This window comes from Jaculus jaculus, chromosome 5, assembly GCF_020740685.1.
Source record: "Jaculus jaculus isolate mJacJac1 chromosome 5, mJacJac1.mat.Y.cur, whole genome shotgun sequence".
NCBI lineage: Eukaryota > Metazoa > Chordata > Mammalia > Rodentia > Dipodidae > Jaculus > Jaculus jaculus.
The window spans coordinates 51,939,689-51,965,592 of record NC_059106.1 but is presented as its reverse complement, the minus strand read 5'-3'; the positions used below and the strand labels follow the sequence as shown (position 1 = coordinate 51,965,592).

Sequence of the window (25,904 nt, the reverse complement as noted above, 5' to 3'; positions counted from 1 at the left end):
AGTGGGAGGAGCCACAGGCCCGTGGGCGTGGCTCGGCGCTGCGGGTCCTGGGGGCGGGTCCTCGGGCTTCGGGGAACGCCGCAGAGGGAGGAGGAGGGGGCGGGTCCCCGGAGGGGGCGGGGCCAGTGTCTGCAGAGGGCGGGGCCCGCCGCAGAGTGGGCAGTGCCGCCCGAGAGTCCTCTGCGTGCGCCTGCCGCGGCCCTTCCACAGTAGCTCTGACAGCCGGGGCGGAGGGACCCTGGACCCTCGCTGTCCTTGCGCAGCCCTCCGCGGCCTCCACCGCATCCCATCCATCCATCCGTCCGTCCGTCCGTCCGTCCGACCATCCCTTGCTTCCGCGGCCCCCCCCACCCCACATCCGGCCGCAGTCTGGGCCGCTGTCTCTGCGGAGGCCGCATCTGGCGCGCATCTGGAACTGCCTGCTAGCTCGCCGGCCGCTCTGGAGCCCGCGCCCGCCCTGGCCCGGCCGCGCCGGGAGCCCTGCACCGAGCTGGAGCCGCATCTGGAACCGCGGGCCCGGGGCCCTGAGCCTCGCAGCCGGCGCATGGTGAACTCGCTGCTGTTCGGAGAGATGGCCTTGGCCTTCGGCTGCCCGCCGGGTGGTGGAGGCGGGGGCTGCCCGGGCGGTGGCGGTGGTGGTGGCGGCGGGGCCGGGCCGGGACCGTCTCCTGTGACGGCGGCGTTGAGGGACGATCTGGGTTCCAACATCCACCTCCTGAAGGGGCTCAACGTGCGCTTCCGCTGCTTCCTGGCCAAGGTGCACGAGCTGGAGCGGCGCAACCGGCTGCTGGAGAAGCAGCTGGAGCAGCAGCAGAGCGAGCGCGAGAGGCGTCTGCGCTACAAGACCTTCTCCCGAGAGCAGGCCGTGCAGACCGGGCCCGAGCTGCTGCGGCCACCCGGTCCCGGCGGAGGACTGGCCGGCAGCGCGGCGGCCGGCACCAACGCCAACACCATCGCCCTGGGCGGCCTGCCACCCGGCGGGGGCTCGCATCCGCAACACTACGGCCGACTGCCCGGGACCATCTGGAGTTACACGCAGGTACGGCGCACGGGAGGCGGCGGCGTGGAGACCGTGCAGGGCCCCGGCGTGTCGTGGGTCCATCCCGACGGCGTGGGCGTGCAGATCGACACCATCACGCCGGAGATCCGCGCGCTCTACAACGTGCTGGCCAAGGTGAAACGCGAGCGGGACGAGTATAAGCGGAGGTGAGTGCGCCCGCCGCTCCCCTCCCCTCTCCTCCCCCTGCGCCGCACCCACCCGGGAGGGGCGTCGGGGACCGGCAGCCGCGGAATGCGGGGCGCCTGGTGGGGTGGAGGGGGGGGTTCCGGGGAGGGCAGCTGGCCCCGGCAGGTGGGCTGGGAGCTGCTGCCCGTGTGCGCCTGCCGAGCGCCCCACGCGTGCTGAGAAGACTCGGGGATCCAGATCATAGGAGGCGAGCGTGCACTCACCTAGGTGGGGGATACTTGCAGCTTCGTGTGGTCCCCGGGGCCCAGGCATGTTGTTTCCGAGGGACGTGATGACCAGCGGTGTTGTGGTGATCTCATTTCGTCCTTATGACAATGCAGTGAGGCAGCCTTACTCCCATGCTGCACTTGAGGAAACAAGAGGTAGAGGTACCAAGTGACTCGCTTAAGGCAGCTTGGCTAATCTTAGGTGGTGAAAGTCAGGATTTGATCTATTGACTTCACTTCTGACTCGTGTGTCTCCCAGCCTAGGTATTTCCCCAGAGATGTAGGCGACAGACAACCCTTCCTTAAGTGGGTGTGAAGAAAAACTCTTAACCAGTTCACTATCTTCTTATTCCTTGAATTTAATGAGATCACATGTGTGAAAATGGATGGATCTGTCTTTAAGGATCCAGGGCTTGTCGTCTTGCTTTAGCTCTGTAAGGTCCAATTCCTTGGGCTGCACAACCTGAACTGACCACAAGCCTTAAAAAAAATTATTTTAAAGAATCTCTCTCTTCTCCACCTTCCCTGAGCCTCATAGTTTTGAGGTCCCATGAATTCAGCCCAAAAAGCCTCCAAGGAGGTGGTAAACTTGGAGTGGCAAACTGGACATGGGATAGACCCAGATCTCAGGCTCTAGCTGGAGGTGGGGGGTGGGTGGGTGCAGACTGGCCTGCAGGATTGGCCGGTGTGTTCCTTGTGTAGTCTGGATTCCTTGGCTGCAAAACCGACATCCCTTCCTGCCTGCCTGCAGCCTGGCTGGCAATACTGTCTGCTCAGCTTTCTTACACAAGGAGAGGGGTCTGTGTGTTGGCCTTGAGTCTTTGTTGGGGAGGGGCCCCTTGACCCTGGGCTGCTGCCTCAGGCCTGGGCGACCCAGCATTTGGAACCCCAGCTTTGAATAGGTCCGGATCATTTCTTCCATTCCTTATTGTCTGCCCCAGGAGCTGGGTCTGAGTGTAGTCTTCCTTATCTTCTCACTGAGCTAGCTAGCCACCAACTGGGAAGAATTCAGACACTAGCTTCCTTTCCTTGCAGGGGAGATGGTCGGGCCCCCCTGGGCAGCCTGTTGGCTCTTCATCATCTGGGAAAGGGGAGTAGTAAACTCCAGCCACCAGTGCCTTTTTGTGAGGTGTACGTACAGTCCTCAGTGGATGTTATTACTCAGGATAGGCAGATAGGCACTGTCAAGCTAGCAAGAACAGAAAGGCTTCGAGTCACCCATCTCCTATGTAGGACCTGGATTGCTGGGGGGCTGCTTCTTCATGGGGGTACCTTTCTCTCTGTAAGATTTCAGAATAGTCTGGTGGCCCATTATAAAGAGGCCACTATCTGCCCTTGGTGGCCAGCCTTGGCAGGGCGGGACAGAGAAAGAAGCACTTCTCTCTCGATGGTGAAACTCTAGAAGGAGGAGGAATGGGTCGGGCCCTCCTGTCTGCCACCCTTGACCAGGCAGTCACGCCACAGGCTTGCGTTGTGTTTGTTTAATTGTGTGTGTGCTTTTTGGACCTGGCTACTAAGGTGATGGAAAGACCGTGCCCAAGCTCAGAGGGAGATGGGTTGGCATTGAGCAATGAGCTGTTCAGGTTGCACCCAGGGCGTGGGGTGTGATGTCAGCTTCTGGCAGTGTCCTGGAATGAGCCGGTGCTGCTGAGACAGGTGGGGTGTGGGAGTCTCTTCCCGCCTTCCTGTGCATACCTTCCCTTGCTCCATTGTTTTGTGAATTGGAAAGATCCACCTTTCCTAAGTTGATTCAAGGCTCACATTGGCTTTTTCCAAAATGAGTGTGCTTCTCTCCCCGGGCCTCGTTTTTTTATCCCCCCCCCCCCCCGCAGGGTGGTGACTGTGCTCTTTGAAGTCCTAGGCTTCCTTGGTGATGCTTTAGGAAAGCTTAGGGATTCCTTGGATATTTCAAAAAGTTATTTAACATCTGAGGGCTGGAGAGATGGCTAAATGGTTAAGGTGCTTGCCTGCAAATCCAAAGGATCCAGGTTCCATTCCCCAGGTTCCAGTCCCTAGTACTTACATAAAGCCAGATGCACAACGTAGAGCATGCATCTGGAGTTTGTTCGCAGTGGCTGGAAGCCCTGATGTGCCCGTTCTCTCTATATATCTGCCCCTCTCTATTTCTCTCTCAAATAAGTAAATATTTTAAAATATTAAAAAAAATAGATCAATGGGCTAGGAAGATGGCTCAGTCAACTAAAGTGCTTGCCATGCAAGCGTGAGGACCTGAGTTTGAATCCCTAGCATCTGCATAAAGGCCAGACATGAAGTATGCTCTTGTGATTCCTGTACTGGGAAGTCAGAGATAGGAGGACCCTCAAGACTTGCTGGATAGCTAGTTTAGCCACATCCTCGAGCTCTGGGTTCAGTGAAAAACACGTCTCAAAAAATGTGTGGAGGAGCCGGGCGTGGTGGCACACGCCTTTAATCCCAGCACTCGGGGGGCAGAGGTAGGAGGGTTGCTGTGGGATAGAGGCCACCCTGAGACTCCATAGTGAATTCCAGGTCAGCCTGGGCTAGAGTGAGACCAAGATCCTGCCTCGAAAAACCAAAAAAAAAAAAAGAAAAAAAAAGTGTAGAGGGCTGGAGAGATGGCTTAGCAGTTAAGCGCATGCCTGTGAAGCCTAAAGACCCCGGTTCAAGGCTCGATTCCCCAGGATCCACGTTAGCCAGATGCACAAGGCGGCTCATGCATGTGTGCATGTGGAGTTTGTCTGCAGTGACTAGAGGCGCTGGCACACTCATTTTCTCTCTATATATATCTGCCTCTTTCTCTCTCTGTCTCTCAAATAAATAAAAATAAAATAAAATAAAATGTGTGGGGAGCTGGGCATAGTGGCGCATGCCTTTAATCCCAGCATTTGGGAGGCAGAACTGGAAGGATTGCTATGAGTTCAAGGCCAACCTGAGACTACATAGTGAATTCCAGGTCAGCCTAGAGACCCTACTTTGGAAAAACAACAACAATAACAACAACCAAAAATGTGTAGAGAGTGACTGACAAAGATATCTGATGCCAGCCTCTGTCTTTTACACACATGTGCACCTACATGCAGTTGCCTGTACATAACCACATATGTACACATACCATACACACAATACATAATATTTTAATACATGAAAATGTTCTCACTCAAATTTACACTCCTCATTTTAAAAATATTTTTATTAATTTGAGAGAGAGAAAGAGTGAGTACAGGGCTGGAGAGATGGCTTAGCGGTGAAGGCGCTTGCCTGCGAAGCCTAAGGACCCAGATTCAATTCTCCAGGTCCCGTGTAAGCCAGATGCACATGGTGGTGCATAGGTCTGGAGTTTGTTTGCAGAGGCTAGAGGCCCTGGTATGCCCATTCTCCCTCTATCTCTCTCTCTCTGTGTCTCTAGTAAATAAATAAATACAATTTAAAAAATAAAGAGTTAGTATAGGCACAACCAGGGCCTCTTGACATTGCAGACAAACTCCAGATGGATGCACCATTTTGTGTCTGGCTTGCATAGGTACTAGGGAATTGAACACTGGATTGCAAGCTTTGTAAGCAAGCATCTTTAACTGCTGAGCCATCTTCCCAGCCTGCATTTACATTCTTAATGTTGACTGACCGGGATTTCACTAGCATGCTAATTTCTTAATTGTTAGCTTAAAGTTAAAGCCTCTCTCTTCTGGGAAAGTATGCCCTGATTACCAGACAAGCTGGTTTAAAACAGTTCCTGGTCATAGCTACTTGCTTAAGTGTGACAGGATTTTCTTTGTGCTCTGCAGCTAAAACTGGAGATAGAATTAAACCGATGTGCAGTAGCCATCCACAATCCCCTCCATAGAGAGTTTCATTCATTGACTCTAGAATAGATAACTGTTAGGTATTTGAGCCTACAGCACAAATCTAGACATCTGACATTTTTTTTTTAATTTAAAATTTTTTTGTTTGTTTATTTTCTTGAGATAGGGTCTCGCTCTAGCCCAGACTGACCTTGGCCTTGAACTCACAGCAATCCTCTTACCTCTGCCTCCCGAGTGCTGGGATTAAAGGCATGCACCACGATGTCCAGCTATTTTAAATATTTTTATTTTTTTGTGAAGAGAGAGGGAGGGAGGGAGGGAAGGAGGAATGGCATGCCAGGGCCACTTGTTGCTACAAACAAACTCCAGACACATGGACTACTTTGTGCGTCTGGCTTTATGTGTGTGTTGGGGAATCAAACCTGGGCCAACAGGCTTCCGAAACAAGTGCCTTTAACCACTGCCATCTTCCCAGCCCCTAACATTCAGTTTTTATTTGCTGGCATATTAGGGCTTCTCATAAGAATTTTCTTTTTGGAAAGGAGGGCTGGAGAGATGGCCTAGCAGCTAAGGTGCTTGCCAGAGAAGCCTAAGGAGCCAGGTTCCATTCCCCAAGACTCATGTATGTCAGATATACAAGGTGGCGTGTACGTCTGAAGTTTGTTTGCAGCAGCTGAAGACCCTGGTGCACCCATTCTCTCTATAGGTTCTATAGGTATTTATCTGCCTCTTTCTCTTTCTCTCAAATAAGTAAAATACAATAAAATAAAACTTTTAAAATGTTTAAAAAAATAACTGGGCCTCGGAGCTGGGGGGATAGTTCTATGATTAAAGTCATTTGCTGGCCCTGTTCAGTTACCCAGCTACCACATAAAGCTGGACAGTTGTTGGCAATGACAAAAGACCATGGCATGTCTGTACGCATGCACATGCACACATGCATGCACGCACACACATACATACAAATAAATAAATAAATACCCCTCCTCCCAACCATTGGGCCTCATGATCTCAAAGGGTCTTCCCAGGCTTGACAATATGTAAATCTGAGTTCAGGTGAGGGTTGAAGCCACCTGGGTATATTTGCCTACTTTGCAGAATGTTCTGGATGCCAGCCCCGTCACTACCAAAAAAATTTTTAAAAATAAGTAAATTGGAGCTCTCAGCCCACCTCTGGGAGATAAGACCAAGGTATTTGCTGTCTGTTGGCCACTGAGGGCTTTAGGTCTTCCCATGTTCTAGCATGGGAAGGTTCTAGCATGGGACCCCATCAGTGAACAGCAGAAGGGATCTAGCCAGGGAAAGGGATGCTCAGAGGTTTCCTGGGGTCCACCTGGGGGACCTTGAGGGCCCCTGCTTAGTTCCCCAAAGAGCAGCCTGGTATGCATAGCTCAGTACTCTTCAAACTCAAGGCTTTTGGTGTTCCAATTTTATGGTATGTTTTCTTCCCTTGTAATACATCTGAACTGTCCCTTGTGTGAAATATTTCCTAAGGGGCTGGAGAGATGGCTCAGCAGTTAAGGTGTTTGATTGCAAAGCCTGACAGCCCAGGTTCAATTCCCCATTACCCACATAAAGCCAGATACACAAGGTGGCACATGAATCTAGAGTTTGTTTGCAGTGGCTAGAGACCGTGGCATGCCCATTCTTTCTCTTCTCTCCCTCTCTTTTTCTCTCAAATAAATAGATAAAAAGGTTGAAGAGATAGTTTAGCTGTTAAGGCGTTTGCCAGCAAAGCCAAAGGCTCCCAGTTCGATTCTCTAGGACCTACGTAAGCCAGATGCATAAGAGGGGCCCATGCATCTGGAGTTCATTTGCAGTGGCTGGAGGCCCTGGTATGCACGTTCTGTCTCTCTCCCGCTTTGTCTCTCAAATAAATAAATAAATAAATATTTTATAAAAAATAAAAAAAGAAAGAAAAGAAAGAAAGAACAAAGAAAGGACAGAAATAATTCCTGAGCCTGATTGAGGCATGGTTGGTATATCTGAAAAGCTACAAGTATATCAGTGATTTCTTTTCTTTTCTTTCTTTCTTTCTTTTTTTTTTTTTTTTTTTTTTTTTTTTTTTTTTGAGGTAGGGTCTCACTCTAGCCCAGGCTGACCTAGAAGTCACTATGTAGTCTCAGGGTGGTGGCCTTGAACTCACAGTGATTCTCCTACCTCTGCCTCCCGAGTGCTGGGATTAAAAGCGTATGCCACCATGTCCAGCTATATCAGTGATATTTTAGAAAATTCGGAGTTGTGCAGCTACCTTTGGGATTTGGTTTTAGAACACTTGCCACCCCGCCCCCCTGCAAAGAGCTCTTCTGTCCATTTCGAGATAGTTGCCCTCCACACCTCAGTCAGGTAATTACCTACCTGCCGTGTCTTTGCCAATTTGGCCTTTCTGGACATCTCACAGAAATGGGATCGTGTAATACGTAGTCTTCCATGTCTGGCTGGTTTCACTTAGACATTGTTTTAGAGGCTTATCATGTTGTAGCATGCATTCGTAGAATGTTCCTTTTTACTGCCGAATTACATCCACTGGGTGGATAGACCACGCACCACTTATTCACTCACAAATTCACTGTATCCCAAACTTCAAAAGTCAAGCCAGGCATGGTGGAGCACACCTTTAATCCCAGCAGCACTCGGTGTTAGGAGGATTGCCATGGGTTTCAGGTCAGCCTGGACTACAGAGTGGCTCCCAGGTCAGCCTGAGCTAGTGTGAGACCCTGCTTCAAAGACAAGCTAAACAGGGCGGAGAGATGGTTTAGCGGTTAAGCCCTTGCCTGTGAAGCCTAAGGACCCGGTTTGAGGCTCGACTCCCCAGGACCCACGTTAGCCAGATGCACAAGGGGGCGCACGCGTCTGGAGTTCGTTTGCAGTGGCTGGATGCCCTGGCGCACCTGTCCTCTCTCCCTCTCTCTATCTGCCTCTTTCTGTCCCTGTCAAATAAATAAAAATAACAACAACAACAACAAACTAAACAAAATGAAGTCACCTGCATGCCACCGACCCTGTTTGCTGTCCATCAGTGGTACGCACACATCTGTCCAAGCCAGAGCCTCTGGGCTGGGCCCCCGCCCCGTGCCACTCACTGCACTCTGGTTTCTCCTGAACCCAGCCCGCTCTCTTACCACATGAGAAATGTGGTCACCGAGACTGTACAGAGGGCAAGGTTGTCAAGCGTTGACTTGGAAACCAAAACAAACACTCCTTCCTGTCACCACCCAGTGACACCAAGATCTCCTGTTTTAAGCTTGCAGGTTGGGGGTTTTTCCCTAGGAGAGTCCTGCCGAAGTTATCCCCCACTTTAAATATGTGAGGAGCTCTGTGAACTGGCACCCAGGAGACTAACTCAGGGCTCCAGCAGCACTGACTCTAGATGCGATGTGACCACCGTCCAGTTGCTGCCCTCTTTGGTCCTCAAACCCTCCACTTTGAGACCTTGAGATGAGGAGCTTGCTGTATTCATCCGGTCTGTGAGTCTCGGGGGCCATACCTCATGGCCGATCCTCCTGAGGTGACAACATGTTCATTGTGCCTTCTCTGTTCTGGGCATCCCGTCCCTCTCCTGTGTGATTTGGATGAGGAGGGTCCAAGGCTTGTGATGTGGGAAGCACTGCCCAGCCTATGAGCAGGCTGAGCTGTTTTGAGGGTTTCCTCACTTGTCATCGGTTGGAGAAGGAAGCCGGATCTCTGAGGTTGTCAAGAAAAAGTTCCATTTAGCTTTATGGTGGAGGAAGGTGTCGGGCTGATGGAAGAAGTGGCCAATGCTGACTGGTGGAGCTGGCCTGACTGCCCACAGGGCAGGGTGATGTTTAGGGTGCTCTGGTGCCCCTGGTGTGAAGCCTTATAATGCTGCAGGCCCAGTGTGATTAGGGGCTAGCTTTGTGTGTCCTGCGGAGCCCAGGCACCCCTGCCTGGGTTGGTTCCTGTGCCTTGGGTGAATGGAGGGCCATTGGAGGACCTCTGTGGGGATTTGTCCTCATAGTTCTCAAGTGGTGGACAGTTTAAAGCCCTAGACTGCCTAGCAGGGCACCTTGACGTGATTCTAGAGACAGTGGGAGGCTGAATCCCTGGGATTTGGCCTATGCCGCCCCCACTCCCCTTTCTGACCAGCCTGTGAAAGATTCAATTCGAAAACAGGGTTCTGCACTTAGGAAAGAAAAGAAATTGCTGATTCAGCCATGTGCCTTCATCCTATAGGTGAGGAAACTGAGGCTCATAGGAGCTGCCGAACACAGCCGGGCTGGGCAGCCCTTCACCCACTATCCAGAGTTCTTACCCACCCTCTGATATCACTTGCTTCCACCCAGGGCTGCACAGAGGTCTTCCACCTCTTCATGTGGCTGTTTTCAGCATTTTTTTTTAAAGCCCCTTCCTAAGATGGGAGGGACTTTTGTCACAGCTATTTCTGACTGTGAGCAGGAAGGGGCTGGGCTGTCAGACAGAATGGAGAGCTCCAAAAAGGAATGGTGGACAGGCCAGCTGGAGTGTCCCTGTATTTCCCATCTTGCCCCAGGAGAGGCCCCTCAGCAGGTGGGTGCTGGCCCCTGAATTCCTGAACTGCCTCAGAAGGTTGATCCAGGGCCGCACTCTCTGCAACTAGGGCAGGCCCTTTAATTATTTCTGAAGTGCCCACTCGTGAGAGTTCTTTTTCAAAAATTATTATTTTTTTATTTGAGAGAGAGAGAGGGAGAGGAGAGAAGAGAATAGGTGTGCCAGGGCCTCTGTCCACTGAAAACAAACTCCTGATGCATGTACTTGTATATCTGGCCTTACATGGGTATTGGGGAATAGAACTTAGGTCTTTAGGCTTTGCAGGCAAGTGCCTTAACTGTTGAGCCATCTCTCCAGCCCATTATGGGCGCTATTGATTCCGATTTCCCAGCCAGGCAGCCTGGGATGACGGAAAAGGGGTTCAAGTCCTGGCTCTGCCATTCTTTGTGACTGTGAGCAAGTCACTTTACCTCTCTACTCTAACTCCCTGTATAGAAGGGATACCTTCTATACAGGACTGAGAAGGATAAATGAGTTCTTGTGTTAAGGCCCCTGGAGGCTTGAGACTCCTGTGAAGTCATCCGCTTTAGCCCACAAAGTCAGTTCACTTAATTTATGAGGTCTTCTTTGCACAGCCCTGGGCTGCCCAACACATCCATTTCAGGACACACCGCCTCTCCGTGTCCCGTGGAAGGCGCCAGAGCTGGTGCTGGGGGTGGAGGGGAGCCTGACGCCTCTTTGTCCTACAGTCTCCAGAGGGCATTCTGTTGGGCCACTCTGAGCAGTGATTTGTGCCTCCGGAAATCTCGCCTCCCCCAGCCCTTTGTCTTAACTTTTAAAGGAGCCCCCCGCCCCCAGTCCATCATCTAGGTCCTTGGTTCACTGGAGAACGGGGTTACTGAGTCTCTCGGCTGAGCTGGCGTCTCTCTGGGGACAGATTTGGGAAGGATTCTAAGCCTCAAGCTAAGGGAGGGAGTGGGAGGAAGGTCCCAGAAAAGAAAAGGAAATAGGAGACAGCTGACTCGGAAGATTCCCTCCTGCCCAGAGGAATGCAGGCGCGGCCTTTGCCTCGGCCCACTGGCCCGCCAGATGCACGCCTTGACCCTCCCCCCCCACGCACATGTGCACACGTGCACGCACGCACACACACACACACACACACACACATCTAGACTCTCTTCCAGTCTGTGTCCTATCCTGTCTTTCTCGGTTTAAAGGACGTGCATGTGCCCTTTGCTGCAATCAGATGCCTAACTTCCCGCAGCATTGATCCAGACCCTGCTGGCTATGAGGTCCTGGAGCCTTGGACTTGGCAGTTCAGGCTTTTCATGGCATCAGGAGGTGAGGACGGTCTGGTATTCTGTGTCTTCTCAGCGTCATGGTGGCAGGACTGCGAGAGGGCAGGCAGCCATCCCCTGTGTCCCTGTGCTCAAGACTTAGGGGTGTGAGTCTCTTCCCTGGCACTCTGCCATGGTGTCCCCGAGAGCCCTCCTGCACCGCAGCCCCCACGCTCGGAATCCTAACTGCTTAGAAAGTGCCCGCACTAGCTGGGCTGTGTGGAAGCGGCTCCCGTCTTTCTTCTTGCGCTCACAGACCCCGGGCAGGCCGGTCAGAGTCCACGCTGAGTAAATATTTGTGCAGTATGGACAGACTGCATGCTTCTAGACACCCCAGACACAAGGGGTCAGGTGAGGCAGACTCGAGGCATCCAGGGTGTGCAGAGAGGGAAGGGTCTACCCTTGGAGACAGCAGAGCTGCCTTTAGCCCCAACACTGCAGCTCAGCAAGTTCGAATGAACATCCCGTGCCTGGTGTCAGATGCCCAGGGCCAGCACGGGAGTGAAAAGCCATGTGAAACGGGGCATGGTGGCACACACCTTTAATCCCAGCACTCAGGAGGCAGAGGTAGGAGGATCACCGTGACTTTGAGGCCACCCTGAGACTACATAGTTAATTCCAGGTCAGCCTGGGCCAGAGTGAAACCCTACCTCGCAAAACAAAAAGCAAAAAACAAACAAACAAAAATCCATGTGACTCTGGGCTAGGCTAAGTGCCTCTCCTAGCCTGTCTCCTCATCTGTAAAATGGGAATGCTGCCGTGTGTGGTGGCTTGTGCCTGTCATGTAGCACTTGGGAGGTAGGAGGATCTCAGTGAATTTGAGGCCAGCCTGGGATACACAGGGAGGTTAAGGCTAGCTTGGACTACATAGTAAGTTCCAGACCAGCCAGGGATCACAGTGTGAGAAACTCTGTCTCAAAACAAAAACAAAAACAGGGCTGGAGAGATGGCTTAGCAGTTAAAACACTTGCTTGTAAAGCCTAAGGACCCAGGTTCAATTCCCCAGTACTCACGTAAGACAGCTGGACATGGTGGAGCACGTGTCTGAAGTTCATTTGTAGTGGCTGGAGGCCCTAGTGTGCATATTCTCTCTATCTGCCTCTCTCTCTGTCTCTCAAATAAATTATGTTTTTAAGTAAAAAAAAACAAATCGGGGGCTGTGGACATGGCTCAGTGGGTAAAGCGCTTTAAGCGTAAAGACCTGAGGTTGGCTCTGAGAACCTGTGTCGAGTGCCATGCGTAGTGGCATGGGCTGGCAATCCCAGCTCTGGGGAAGCAGACAGGGAACTCTTAATCAGGGCTTGGTGAGAGACCTTGTCTTAATAAGTAAGGTGAATGGGACTGGGGAGATGGCCCAGCAGTTAAAGGCATTTGCTTCTAAAGGCACTTGTCTCCAAAGCCTGCTGATCCAGCTTCAGCTCCTCAGACACCCAAGCCTGATGCAAAAGTGCCACAAGTGTTTGCAGTGGCAAGTGACCCTGATATGCACACATACATGCACTCCCATGTGCAAATAAAAATAAAAATATATAAGGTGGAGAGGAATAAAGGGAGATACCTGAAGTCTACCGCTGAATTCCACACACATGCGTGTACCCTCTGCCCATGCAGGGCACGGGCTTTTGCCTCCTGGGAAGGATGTGGTTTCTCATCTAGCTCCTGGCACAGGAGAGGGGAGCTCTCACCCAGCAAGTGACTCTGGTCCTCTGGAGGTCGGTGGCATGGCCGAGTCCCCTAGATGATGGCGTGGGGCTGCTAGAGCTCTTTGGAGCCCAGTTCTTGCCCAGACTTACCACAGGGTGGTAGGGATTTTGCTCTGCTCACCAGAGAACGGGGACCATGGGGAGGTAGGTTTACCCAGTGCCTGTGAATTGCGTGTTCTCTCTTTGGCTTTACTGGAGGGTCTGGGTTCTGCGAGGGTTATCTCATCTCTCATATCTCAACTTATCACTCTACCAATACCCGGGAACCTGAGGCAGGAGGATTGCTGTGAGTTTGAGGCAAGCCTGGGCTTTGTAGTGAGTTCAAAGCCAGTCTCGGGTATGTGGTGAAACCTTGTCTCAAAAAGTGAAAAAAAAAAAAAAAAAAAAAAAAACCAGAAAAAAAAGTCAGTGTGGTGGGGTACTCTCAGGAGGCAGAGGTAGGGGATCCCTGTGAGTTCAAGCCCAGCCTGGGATTACAGAATGAGTTCCAGGTCAGTTTGGGCTAGAGTGAGACTCTACCTCAGGGAGAAAACAAAACAAAACAAAGCAAACCCAATTATCCCAATTATGTAGGGGTTAGATCTCCTACTGAATTCCACTTCCCAAATTTTAGATAAAAACCCATTGAGGGGCCGAGGCGATGGCTCAGTGGTTAAAAGTGCTTGCATGCAAAAACTAGTTGGCCCAGGTTCAATTCCCCAGTACCTACGTGAGGCCAGATGCACAAAGTGGCATATCCATCTGGAGTTCGCAGACAAGAGTCTCTCTGCTCATAAATAAATAAATAACATTTAGAAAGAACTCCATTGATATGATGCAGCGAGAAGACGCTGAGGACATGGGATTTGAGATGAACCATACTGACAGCCACCGTGACAGGGCACTGGTGACTTTTTGAAGTGATAATCATCAGAGCGACCCCAAGAGGTAGCAGTTGGCTATGTTTTGGCTACAAGGCAGGGTTTCGGAGAGGTAGAGAAATCCGTTGTAGGTCTCCCCAGAGACCCCAAGCTCCTCCTCTGCTGTGGCCTCACCCCATGCTACCTGGAAGCTGGCCCAGGATGACCCAGGGTGAGGAGGCAGCCAGGAACGGGGTCTCCCAGTGCCCTGTCACAATATTGCCAAGGCGGGTGGCAGATCAGGAGGTGGAGGCTGCTCCGGGAAGACTTCCTGCTGTCAACCTTGCAGTAATTATTTCTTGAGAAGCAAATGAATCATGGGCAGAGGCAGGCAGCTGAGGCTCATGAGCTACTGGCCGTCCGGCCGGCCCCGGCTCTTCGGAAAGGATCCTAGCGGGGGAGGAAGGTGGCTCCTGGCGGCCGCGCTGTTTGTGAGCGAGATGCTTGCCCCGTGCTCCCACTGCATGTGTGTGTGTGTGCGTGTGTGCATGCACTGAGTGCGGGATGTGCCCAGCCACCTGACACTTCCTTCGTGGTCTGATGTCAGCCTGGGGGCAACAGTGAGGGATGCAAATAGCTGTGTCCCCTGCCCTCCTGAGTACCCTGTGAAGCCAGGCTGTAGGGCGTGGTTTGAATGAAAGTCCCCCATAGGTGTGTTTTAAGTACTTGGTCCTCCTCCACTGGTGGCAGTTTGGGAGGAGGAGTCTTGCTGGAGGAGGTGTATCGTGGCAGAGCTTGAAGTTTATTAGTCCAGCCTTACTGGGTATGTACTAGCAAACTTTCTTTTTTAAAAAGATATTTTATTTTTATTTATTTGAGAGAGACACAGTCAGACAAAGGGAGAGAGAGAAAGAGAGAGAGTGCATCAGGGCCTTCAGCCATTGCAGATGAACTCCAGACGCATGTGCCATCTTGTGCATCTGATTTACGTGGGTCCTGGAGAATCAAACCTGGGTCCTTTAGCTTTGCAACCAAGTGCCTTAACCGCTAAGCCATCTCTCCAGACTGACTAGCAAGCTTTCTGAGACTACTTCCTTTCTCCCCTCTGCTGTGACAAGATGTGACTCAGTTGTCTTCTCTGCCATGCTCCCTCCCCACCCCCCAAAAAAAAAACCCTGATGAAACTTCAGCCTGAAATAAACCCTTTCTTCACACAAGATGCTTCTGGTCAGGTGTTTTATCCCTGCAACGAGAAGGTACTTGCTATTCTGTGTGTCCCAGGCTTTCAGTGAATGCCAGAGTTCTATGGTCATCATGACAGTGGCTGGGTACCCACCACGTGCCTGGCCCCATGTAGGGCACCAGGAAGAAGCAGGCAGCCTCTGCCTCTGGGGCTTGGAGTCTGGGAACACAGACCAATATATCATGCTGTGTGACAGTGTCATGTGACAGTGCCACGTGACCAGTGCTTGTGCGTAAGAGCCCAAGAAATGTTTCTTAATTTCCTAAATAGTCTTTGCTGTACTCCATTCAGGGTAGTTTATATGTGTCTAATTCGTGGAGCTTAACCCTGCGAGTTGGGTGATATTCTCCGCTCATTTTTGAGGTGCTGAAACCGGGCTGCAGAGTCATTGGAGGAATAGGATGAGACACAGCTCCGAAGTGGCTGGTCGAGATTGGACCCAGAGACCCAGCCTCTGGCTCTCCAACCTTTTTGTTTTGTTTTCTTTTCAAGGTAGAGTCTCTCTGTAGCCCAGGCCGCCCTAGAACTCACTCTGTAGTCCCAGTCTGGCCTCAAACTCACAGCGATCCTCTTACCTCCACCTCCCAAGTGCTGGAATTAAAGGAATTTGACACCATACCCAACCTGCTCCAACCTTTATCCTTCGCTGTGCTCCGAGTGGGACGCCCACTGCTCCCAGCTCTTCTCTGCTGCCCGTTCTGTAAAGGAGTGTGAGCAGTCCAACCTCATGACGATTGACTGCAGTGCTGTCTTGGAATGTGCTTTATAAATCTGCAAAAGCGTGTCTGCGTTGCCAGAGCACCAGACCCTGCCACCTACATGGCTGTTCCCTCTAGCCTTCCATGCAACCCGTGCTACTCAAAGCTCCATGGAGTGCTTGTCCTCCTCTTGCCTTTGCAGCCATGTCTCCCCCGGACCCTGAGACCAGCAGACATAGGCTGTTGCACAGGAAGCTGATAATGAGGTGGCCTGGAGCAGAGCGTGTGTGCAGAACTCACCCTGGGGAGAGAGTGAACCACAGGGTGTTCGTGTCACACGCTTACTGGCTACGAGACCTTGGGAGAGTCCTTTGCCTCTGTTTTTCCAAGGTACTGCATGGACCACGTGAGAAGCAATGAGATGATAGCGCCCAGGCTCTGGCTGTGGCTTCTGGAGGAGAAGCAGGGTGGACACAAAATGGCCTTCAGGCTTTGTCCCCCACGTGGCTTTGCTGCACTGGGGTATCTCAGAGCTGCCCAAGGTGCGTGCTCAGCGCCCCTCACTGTGTGGGTGCGTGCTCCAACTTTGGCATGTGTAGGTTCACATGGCCCCTGCCCTGCCCACCCGCTGCTGCTGCCTGGTGGGGAGAGACCCCTGCTGTGGACACGATGTCTTTCGCCTTCTTCATGGGCCATTTTTATTACTCAGGTTATTTAAAACAGCCCTTGGAGTGCTATCAACTGTTGGCTGTCTTGGGAGAAGGAAGAGCCGCTGGTCTGAGCGGACATTGGGAAATTCCTTGGCATTCAGGCTCCTCTCTCGGCAGGGTCAGCACATTTCCCAGGGCCTCTTGGGGACCCTCCCTCCTTCTGCCCTGGCCCACTGTGATAATGGGCAGAAGAGCATCCTTCCAGGATTGGAGCCAGCAGAAGCTTTGCAAACTCAGGAGCAGGGATAGTCCTACAGCTCTGGCTAGGACATTGGTGACACCCTAGGGTGTCCCAAACCCTGGGATTCCCCCAAGAGCATCCTGAGCTACTGGAGGGCCAGTCAAGGAAGGCTTCCTGGAGGAGGCATCCCTTGGTTACATTTTGAAGGTCCATTGTGAGTAGCATTGGAGGAGGAAGGGGACTCCAGGTGAGGAGAACAGTGTGTGCATGGACCTAGAAGGGAGAGTACTTTTGGGGACACAGGTGCTGCTGTGCCTTGTCCAGGCATGAGTGTGGACCTGGCCAGCACCTGTCCTGGTGCGTGCTGTCTTCTTCAAGTCCCTTCTCCCCCTTCTTCCTACCTAGTAGTCTTCTGGGCCTCCATGTCTATTTTTTTTTTTTTTTTTTTTTGGTTGGTCGAGTTAGGGTCTCACTCTAGTTCAAACTGACCTGGAATTCACTCTGTAGTCTCAGGGTGGCCTCAAACTCATGGTGATCCTCCTACCTTTGCCTCCCAAGTGCTGAGATTAAAGGTGTGCGCCACCATGCCCGGCTTCCTTTTCTGTTCTCATCTCTCACCTACTCTTCCTGATTCTTCTCTCTCTCTGCCTCTTTCCCCCTTTGAGGTGAGGTCTCTCTCTAGCCCAGGTTGGTCTCTAACTCATGGTGATCCTCCTAGCTCAGCTTCCTGAGTGCTGGAATTACAGGAGTGAGCCTTTCTTGTTCTGGTCTTTCCTCTGTTTCATTTTTTGGTTTTTCAAGGTAGGGTCTCACTCTAGTCTAGGCTGACCTGGAATTCACTTTGTATTCTCAGGGTGGCCTTGAACTCACGGCAGTCCTCCTACCTCTGCCTCCCGAGTGCTGGGAGTAAAGGCGTGCGCCACCACGGCCGGCAGTGGTCTTCCCTCTTTATGGCTGGCTCATCCATCCGCAGCCGAAGCTAGCGAGGGGCTCTGACTGCTGGGGCCTTGAGAGCGTAAGTGCACTCATGCGCACGCCTAGAACCTTTGTTTACACTCTGGGCCCTCGAGGTCATGACCTACCCCTCACTCCCAGGCCCCTGAGCAGTGGGCTGGGGTCGTCACGTCAAGGAGGGGGGAGCAGAAGAGGCTGGCTGCCAGATTTTGGAGGTCGCTACTGGCCTTTGGGGAGCTCTGGCCTAAGACTTGGGAGCAGGCACAGGTGGAGAGTGGGGCCTGGACTGCTCACCTCACTCTGTGGCCTGACAGTCTGCATCGCTCCCTCACCCTGTGGCCTTGCGGGCTTGGGCACTCTCCAAGGTCATTTCCCCCATCTCCTGCTTCCAGCAAGGCCATCAAAGCTAGAGGCTGGTGTGTGTGTGTGTGTGTGTGTGTGTGTGTGTGTGTGTGTGCGCGCGCGCGCATGCATGTGTGATGTACGTGTGCATGTGTGCATGTATATGTGTTACGTGTACACGTATGTGCGCTGTGCGTTTATGTGTATGCATATGTGTATATGTGTGTATGTGTCCATGCATGTGTATGTCTGCATGTGCATGTGTGTATGTATATGTGCATGTGTGTGTGTATATGTATGCATGTGTTTCCGTGTGTGCATGTATGAGTGTATGCATGTGTGCGCACGTGTGTGCGTGTGTAAAGAAGCCTCACCAGAGGCATTCCTTGGCAACTGTGTGGGAAGCAGTCCTCAGGGCCTGCTTCCACCCTCACCAGACATCACGTGCCTGATGCAGGAGACAGGGCTCCCTGTCTATAAAGCAGACACCCAAGGTCACCCATGGGGTTCATGTGCTATGACCAAGGACACAACCCAGTTCCAGCCTGGCTTTGGGGTCTTGAGATAGTGACTGCCTCACCATTCTGATCTGCTGGCCATATGCTTGGTGGCATCATTTCTCTGTGACTCAGTTTCCCCTGGAATGGAGTGAGGTGGACAGCCCAGCGGGGCTATAGACTGGGCTGCGACGACTGGGCCTCTGTCCTTTGCTCTGGGCAGACCCCAGAGCTGTCGCCTGGAACATTGAGTGAACCACGGTCCCCACAGGTACCACTTTTCCAGAGCCTCTGCCCAGAGCTGTGTCTGACAGGCAGCACTTTTGGGGTACATGCCTTTGCATGCAATGTTTCACTGTTGCACAGCAGTGGGTTTATACATGCCCCTAAGGGACAAACCAACATTGAAAGTGCCAGGGCTTACCTGGCTGCAGCGCCTGAGGGCTGAGCTCAGCAGGCTGACTGGCATTCACCTGGTGCCAAGTTCAAGGACCTCCAACTTGCAGATTATTCCTTCCTAAGCCTTAAGGAATAGTTAAATTTGGGGGAGGATGGTCTTAAAAAGAGATTGCTCTGTTCTCCCCCCCCCCCCACCCCAGAGCTGGGCTTTTGTGTGAGTCCTGGGCCTGGGCTACAGGGATTCACATATCTGTGTCATCGGCCTTGGTTTTCCTGTCTGTAAACTGGAGATGATGCCCTTAGCCATAGTGTGTGCCCCATGCTGAGAATGGTCCTGGCCCTTAGCTGTAAGTGTCCTGTCTTTGGTCCTCCCATCCCCCACACAGTGAGAATAGCCTACTTCCTCCTCCTTCTTGAAGCCAGTGGCCTTTTGTGTCCTGACGCTTCCTCTCCTCAATGCAGCCACCTCCTCCTGGTCAGCAAGGAGGTTCACACCTCCGCTCCTCCCGCAGACTGTTAGTGCTGGGTGACTGGGAGGCCATGGCTGGCTGGCATTCTGCTTCCAGGCCTCCCTGCGGATCCCTGAATGTCAAGGCCTCTTTTCTGTGTGGCTGTGGACGCAGCCTTGGGGTCCTGCTCCTGTCCCGGGGCCCCCCTGTGAGCCAGGGGAGGGTCCTCATTGTCAGGACTGCTCAGCTTACTCTGCCAGGCTGAGACATGGGCTCACGGCCCTGGACCTCTTCCCAGGGCCAATAGCAGCAGTTGAAAGATAGGAATTCCCACCTTCCTTCTAGGCTTCTAGGGAGCAGGCAGGTGGCCTCCTAGGACCTCACGGATGGTTCCTTCAGGCCTTGGCAGAGGGGTGACATTGAAGGCTGGTTTGGTGTTGTTTTCTGGGTTGACGTCAGGGTGGTGGTTTAGGGTTTCCTCTGGGACAAAGCCTGCTTTGTGTGTTCTGCAGGGCCTGAGCCCGGGTTCCCATTCCAGGTGGGTGCCAGGTGGAAGGGAGGCAGGGCTGGGCAGATAAGCCCCGAGAGGCCCTCAGCTCCCTGCCTTAGTGGGAGACAGGACCTGCTCGCCCTGTCCCTCCAGCTCATGGCTTCCCAGAGGCAGCCATGTGCCTGTTCGGCACTCTTGGCAGTGTGGATACAACCTCTCCACCATCACTGTGCTCCAGGGGGTTGGCTGGTGTTTTGCCCATTGTACAGATGGGAAAACTGAGTTCTGGAAGTGGAACGATTGGGTACTGGCCATAGCCAGACAGAAGTAGAAGCTGGCACGTGGGCTTGGCTCCCTGGCTTTAAGGACCAACACCCCCCACCAAGCTGCAGCTCTGCTTCATCTTGGAGAAGCTTTGGGCCTGGGGCTGTAGCTAAGTTGGTAGAATGCTTGACTGGCATGTACAAAGCCCTGGCTTTGATGCCAGCACTGCACAGACAGGGCATGCCTGAAATGCTGGCATTCTGGGGGGGTCACAGCAGGAAGATCAGAAGTTCAAGGCCATCCTCAGGTATATAGCAAGTTCTAGGCCAGTCAGGACAATGTTACCCCTTAGCAAACAAACAAATGAACAAACAGTGGAGGAAGTCGGGGGAAAGGATATAGCGGGCAGATCTCGTGGCTTTGGGGAAGGCGCAGCCCTGACTCCCTTCTCAGGGTTCCGAGTTGAGTCACAGTCTTGCAGTACGTGTTTGTCTGTACATGTAGGTATATGTACATGTGTGTACATGTTAGAGAAGAGGGATGGATGCTGGAGAGTCTGTAGTCATTGGAAAGTGATTTCAGGGAGGTTTTGCAGGCAGGGAGTACCTAGGAACTTCTGTTCTCCTTCTTTTTCTTTTTCTTCTTCTTTTCATTTATTTTTTGAGGTGGGTCTCTCTCTAGCCCAGGCTGACCTGGAATTCACTATGTATTCTCTGGGTGGCCTCAAACTCACAGCGATCTTCCTACCTCTGCCTCCCAAGTGCTGGGATTAAAGGCGTGTACCACCATGCCCAGACATCTGTTCTTCTTTTTCAGGATCACCCCCACTGGGCCAGCCATCCATCTGTCCACCCACCCATACATCCATCTACCCCTCCATCAATTCACTTACCTACCATCCATTCCTTCATCCATCCACACACCCATTCATCCACCCTTTTCTGGGGTCCTTGTGCTCAGACCCCACGCTTGAACTTTGGGGAGACAACCTGAGGATTAGGATCTTGCGGGTTCTTACGGAGCTTTACAAATGACTTTCAGATCATAGCAAGATGAAGCCTTGGGTTTGTTTAGTCCCCCCGCACTTTTCTCCCCCAAAGAGCGGTTAGTGGCTTGTCTGAGTTACCCAGCAAGTTGAGGGCACAGCCACATTTAAGTCAGCCCTGTATTCTTCAAATTCTCAGCTGTGCCCGCTGGTGGCTGCCACCACTGGCTGCCAAACGTCTAAAGCTGCCCTCCTCGCTCTACTCTTTTTTAAAAAACTATTTTTATTTTATTTCTTTATTTGAGAGAAAGAGGCAGAGACAGGAAGAGAGAGAGAGAGGGAGGGAGAAAGAGACAGAGAGAGAGAGAGAATGGGCACTCCAGGGCATCAAGCCACTGCAAACAAACTCCAGACATATGTGCCACCTTGTAAATCTGGCTTACATGGGTCCTGGGGAATTGAACCTGGATCCTTTGGCTTTGCAGGCAAACACCTCAGCTGCTAATCCATCTCTCCAGCTGCGCGCCACTCTTTAGACATGTGACTGAGTTTATCTGGCCTCTGCTCTGAGACACATCCAGAGACTCCAGCAGGCTGCCCTGGGCTGGAGACCAGCTTAGTCTTGCCACCCTAAGAGCCACACTTAGCCACCTGGAAATCATGCTGGCTGACCCCCTGAGGGCTGACTGTCCTCACTTGGTTGCTGTCACTAGAGGGTCTCGCGAGGTCATGTGACTCTTCCCATCTTGGGCTCTTGGGTTCGTGCTGCTTGGGGCCTGCTCCTCAGTTCAGCCTTCTTTTTTTTAACTGGGAAGTTGGGCTGGAGAGATGGCTTAGCAGTTAAGCACTTGCCTGTGAAGGCTAAGGACCTTGGTTCGAGGCTCGATTCTCCAGGACCCTTGTTAGCCAGATGCACAAGGTGACGCATGCATCTGGAGTTCGTTTGCAGTGGCTGGAGGCCCTGGCATGCTCATTCTCTCTCTTTTTCTGCCTGTTTATCTCTCTGTAACTCTCAGGTAAATAAATAAAAATAAACAATTTTTTTTTTTTTTGGATTTTCGAGGTAGGGTCTCACTCTAGCTCATGCTGACCTGGAATTCACTATGGAGTCTCAGGGTGGCCTCGAACTCATGGCAATCCTCCTACCTCTGCCTCCCGAGTGCTGGGATTAAAGGCGTGCACCACCACGCCTGGCTTTTAAACAAATTTTTTTAAAATTTTTATTTTTTATTTATTTATTTGAGAGCGACAGACACAGAGAGATAGACAGATAGAGGGAGAGAGAGAGAATGGGTGTGCCAGGGCTTCCAGCCTCTGCAAACGAACTCCAGATGCGTGCGCCTCCTTGTGCATCTGGCTAATGTGGGACCTGAGGAACTGAGCCTCGAACCGGGGTCCTTAGGCTTCATAGGCAAACGCTTAACCGCTAAGCCATCTCTCCAGCCCACAAATTTTTTTTTAATTGGGAGGTTCTTCTTAGGCCCTAGCCATCATCCTACATGCTTCATTTCCCCTTGGTTTTCCACAGAGCACGGGGAGGGGTCCTGTGAACGAGCATCACTGCCTGGAGTCCTCAGGCTGTGTAACACCCACTCCGGCTAGGACTCTCTTTCCTCCTAAACCTTTCCTGTGCCCTCCTAGGGCTTCGTCTTGACTGAGACACAAGCTGGGACATGTTTTGTAGGATGTGCCTGGTCACTCAGAATCCCACCAGGTCCTGGGGCAGAGGCACCTTCCTTCCCCTGAACTCATACAGCCTCCAAACAGGAAGAGGCATGGCACTCAGGCCCAGGCCTTCTTTCCTGGTGGGGAAATTGAGGCCGAGAGAAGCTGAGCTACATGGCCACAGCACCTCAGCCAGCCTGGCCGAGTTGAGTGCCTGCCTTTGCCAGCCATGGGCCATTTTCCTCTGTTTGGGTGGAGCCTGGGTTTGCCAGCTTGAGAGCGGTGACTGGGGTCCCCATCCCTGACAGGAATCCCAGAAGCAAAGCAGCCAATGTCTAGCAGTTCCATGGGGGCTCCGGTCAGTGTACTCCTCTGTGGCCCCTGGGTTGGCAGATCCCTGGCACTTTAGAAATGTCCTTCAAGAAGCCAGGCGTGGTGACGCACGTCTTTAGTCCCAGCACTTGGAAGGCAGAGGTAGGAGGATCGCCATGAGTTTGAGGCCACCCTGAGACTACATAGTGACTTCCAGGTCAGCCTGGACTAGAATGAGACCCTACCTCGAAAAACCAATAAATAAAAATTAAAAACCAGAAAAGAAAAGAAACGTCATCCAAGATATGCCATGGGCGCCTTTTCTGTCTGCCTAGCATCCCAAAGCTCCGTCCTATACCCCCCCCACCAGGGAATCCTCTCACCTCCAGAGGATGAATCCAGGAGGCCTGAGTGGGCACAGGGGTAGTGGGTAGCCAGGGGACCCTCTCTGTAGTTGGGGCAGGAAGGGGTTAAGCAGTTCTGCCTGCCAGGGCTGGGCTCCCAGCTGGTGTCCTGGCCCCTCAGGCCAGCCAGGCCATCTGGCCCAACAGATGCTACACTGTGTCCCATCTGTCCCAAGGCAAAGTCACCAGAAGGAGACCTGCCTGCTGCCTTTGTGGGCCTTTGGGGCGGGTGTGGTCCCTGTTGTCTGTCCCTGCAAGTCCAGGCCACTTGGGATGGGCCCATCTCAGGTAGGCTGGCCTCTGCCGCTCTCCCTGTTGCCCCGGGTAGCTGTGCATGGTGATCCCATGGTGAGGGAGTCTGAGCTACCTGCGAAGATGGGCTCAGATCGGGAGGCAGAGGTGGGAGGATCACTGTGACTTCGAGGCTACCCTGAGACTTTATAGTGACTTCCAGGTCCAGGCTAGAGTGAGACCCTACCTTGAAAAGCAAAACCAAAAACCAAAAACAACAACAACAACAACAACAACAAAAACCAACAACGATGGGCTCAGAGAGGGGCAGGGACAAGGCCCAGGCTTGCACAGCGAGGTCGCGCAGGCAGGGTGGGTCTCACACCAGGGCCAGGCTTGTAGCTCTGCCCTGTGGCTCCAGCTCATAAGCTTGTCTACTCAGCAAGCACTAGTTGAAGGCCTACTGGGTGTTGGGCAGTTGGAAGCTGAGGGTAACAGTACCCCAGTGCCAGTGTGGAGAGGGACCTGTGAGGAGAAAGCCTCAAAGGCAGGAAGGGCACATTGCTATGACAGCCCTCCACGCTGCCGGAGACTGGGCCTGATCATCAGGAGGAGCAAGCACTAGAGAATTGTTGCTTGCTGTCTCGTCACATTTTCACAATCCACTGTCATTACACATGAGGCAACTGAGGTTCAGAAAAGTAAAGTCACTTGTACCAGATTACCAGCTGAGGAGTGACTTGAGTTGGGCCACCATTTTAAAAGTCTGTCAGATGTCAAAGTATTTGGCGATAGAGGCAGGGGACAGGTCCTCATGACCTCGCCCCTGTCCCCAGGCTGGCTTCTTGACATTCCTCTGACTTGGAGCCTCTCCTCGTGGGGTTCTATAGTCCAGGCTTAGATGTGAGGCTGAAGAAACAGATCTCGGGGGGCAGGGAACGCCTACTGATGGAGACGAGGAGCCACTGGTGGTGGCCTCTGGTGTAGTGGGGTTGGTGGCCCGCTGCCTTGCCCTGGGGAGCACATAGGGGACTTTTTGTGCTGTGATGGGAGCCACACACAGGGACCATGTTGGCCTGGCGGTCCAGGGAGGGGCCCTCTGTACTTAAGAGTTTTGGAGGGCTGGAGAGATGGCTTAGCAGTTAAGGCGTTTGCCTGTGAAGCCTAAGGACCCAGGTTCAATTCCACAGGACCCATGTAAGCCAGATGCACAAGGTGGCGCGTGTGTCTGGAGTTCATTTGCAGTGGCTAGAGCCCTGCTATGCCTGTTCTTCTCCCACCCTGCCAACAAATAAATAAATAAAAATAAAAATAGTTTTGGATGTAAAGCAATTGGGTGTTGGTTTTCGTCCCAGGGAGACCGAGACACACACCTTCCTTCTACTTTGTGGCCACCTGGCCCAGAGCAAAAATCCAGGCTCTGCAATCCAAGAGACTCAGGTTCAAATCCAGCGTCTGTCTCATCATAAGGCAAGCAGAGGAAGAGGTTTTCTGGTCATGAACTTGGTTTACAGAGCCTGACAGAATCCTAAGTTTGGCTCTACTACTTCCAAGCTCTGTGACCTTGGGTAGAAATTCCACTTCCCAGGCCTCAACTTCCTTACAATTAGGTTAGGCACAATAGTAACTCCTACTAGCTCAGCCAAATGCAGATGAGGATATTTGGGGCTCCCCAAGGATGCTCCCCTATTTACAGATGAGAAGCCTGAGGCGTGGGCAAGTGGCCTGGCTCGGGGCTACAGAGCCTTGCTGTACACTAGTGTGTTAAGTGACCCAACTCCTGTCTGGTGGGCTCCACTTGGCTGTGGACCCCTCCTCCATCCAGGTTGTAGATGATGATGAAAAAAGACCCTGGTGACATGGCTGTGTGGGGGGAGGTCACCTTAGCTGTCCGGCTCAGTGCTCACCTGCCGTAGCTCTGCCACTTGGAATAAACAATGCAGAGACCCCAAGGTGCACATTAACTTTCCAAAATAGCCCTGGGAGTTACTGTTTTTCTCAAGACTGGTAAACACATCTCTGGGTGGGGCCCACACCCTGCTGGGCACAAGCCACCCCCTGCCCCGGGGGGCCTCCTCTTTCTGGGTCTGGGTGACCAGAGATGTGATACTCAGATTTGGGTGACAATAGGAGAGGGAAGACCTCTTAATTGGTGGGGAGTTGGGGGAGGGAACTTGACCAGACCCAGGCAACAAGACTAGAGATGTGGCTTCAATCTTCCCAGGCCCTGGTAGGTCCCTGTTTTGAGGTGAAAGGAGAGACTGGGGTAGGACGTCTGTAGAAACTCAGTCTGGGGGAGGCCACGCTCAGGGCCATAAGGAGTCAGAGCCTTAATTAAATTTCCAGGGAGGGCTCTGGAAGCAGCACTTGATGGGTGTTTTAAAAAAGTTATTTGCATGTCTGTATGTTTGTGTGTTTGGTATGTCAGGGTCTCTTGCCTTTGCAAATGAATGCCCATGGCTTTATGTGGGTACCTGAAGAA

The 25,904-nt window shown here is 52.5% G+C and overlaps 1 protein-coding gene across 1 annotated transcript in view; it reads left to right on the top strand.

Moving 5' to 3' along the window:
* The first annotated feature begins 544 nt into the window (after positions 1-544).
* Positions 545-25,904, top strand: part of Iffo2 (intermediate filament family orphan 2) — a 53,374-nt gene continuing 28,014 nt past the window's right edge. Inside the window, exon 1 of the mRNA XM_004657586.2 lies at positions 545-1,206. Coding sequence (XP_004657643.1) covers positions 545-1,206 — 662 coding nt within the window. The remainder of the gene's footprint in view (positions 1,207-25,904) is intronic.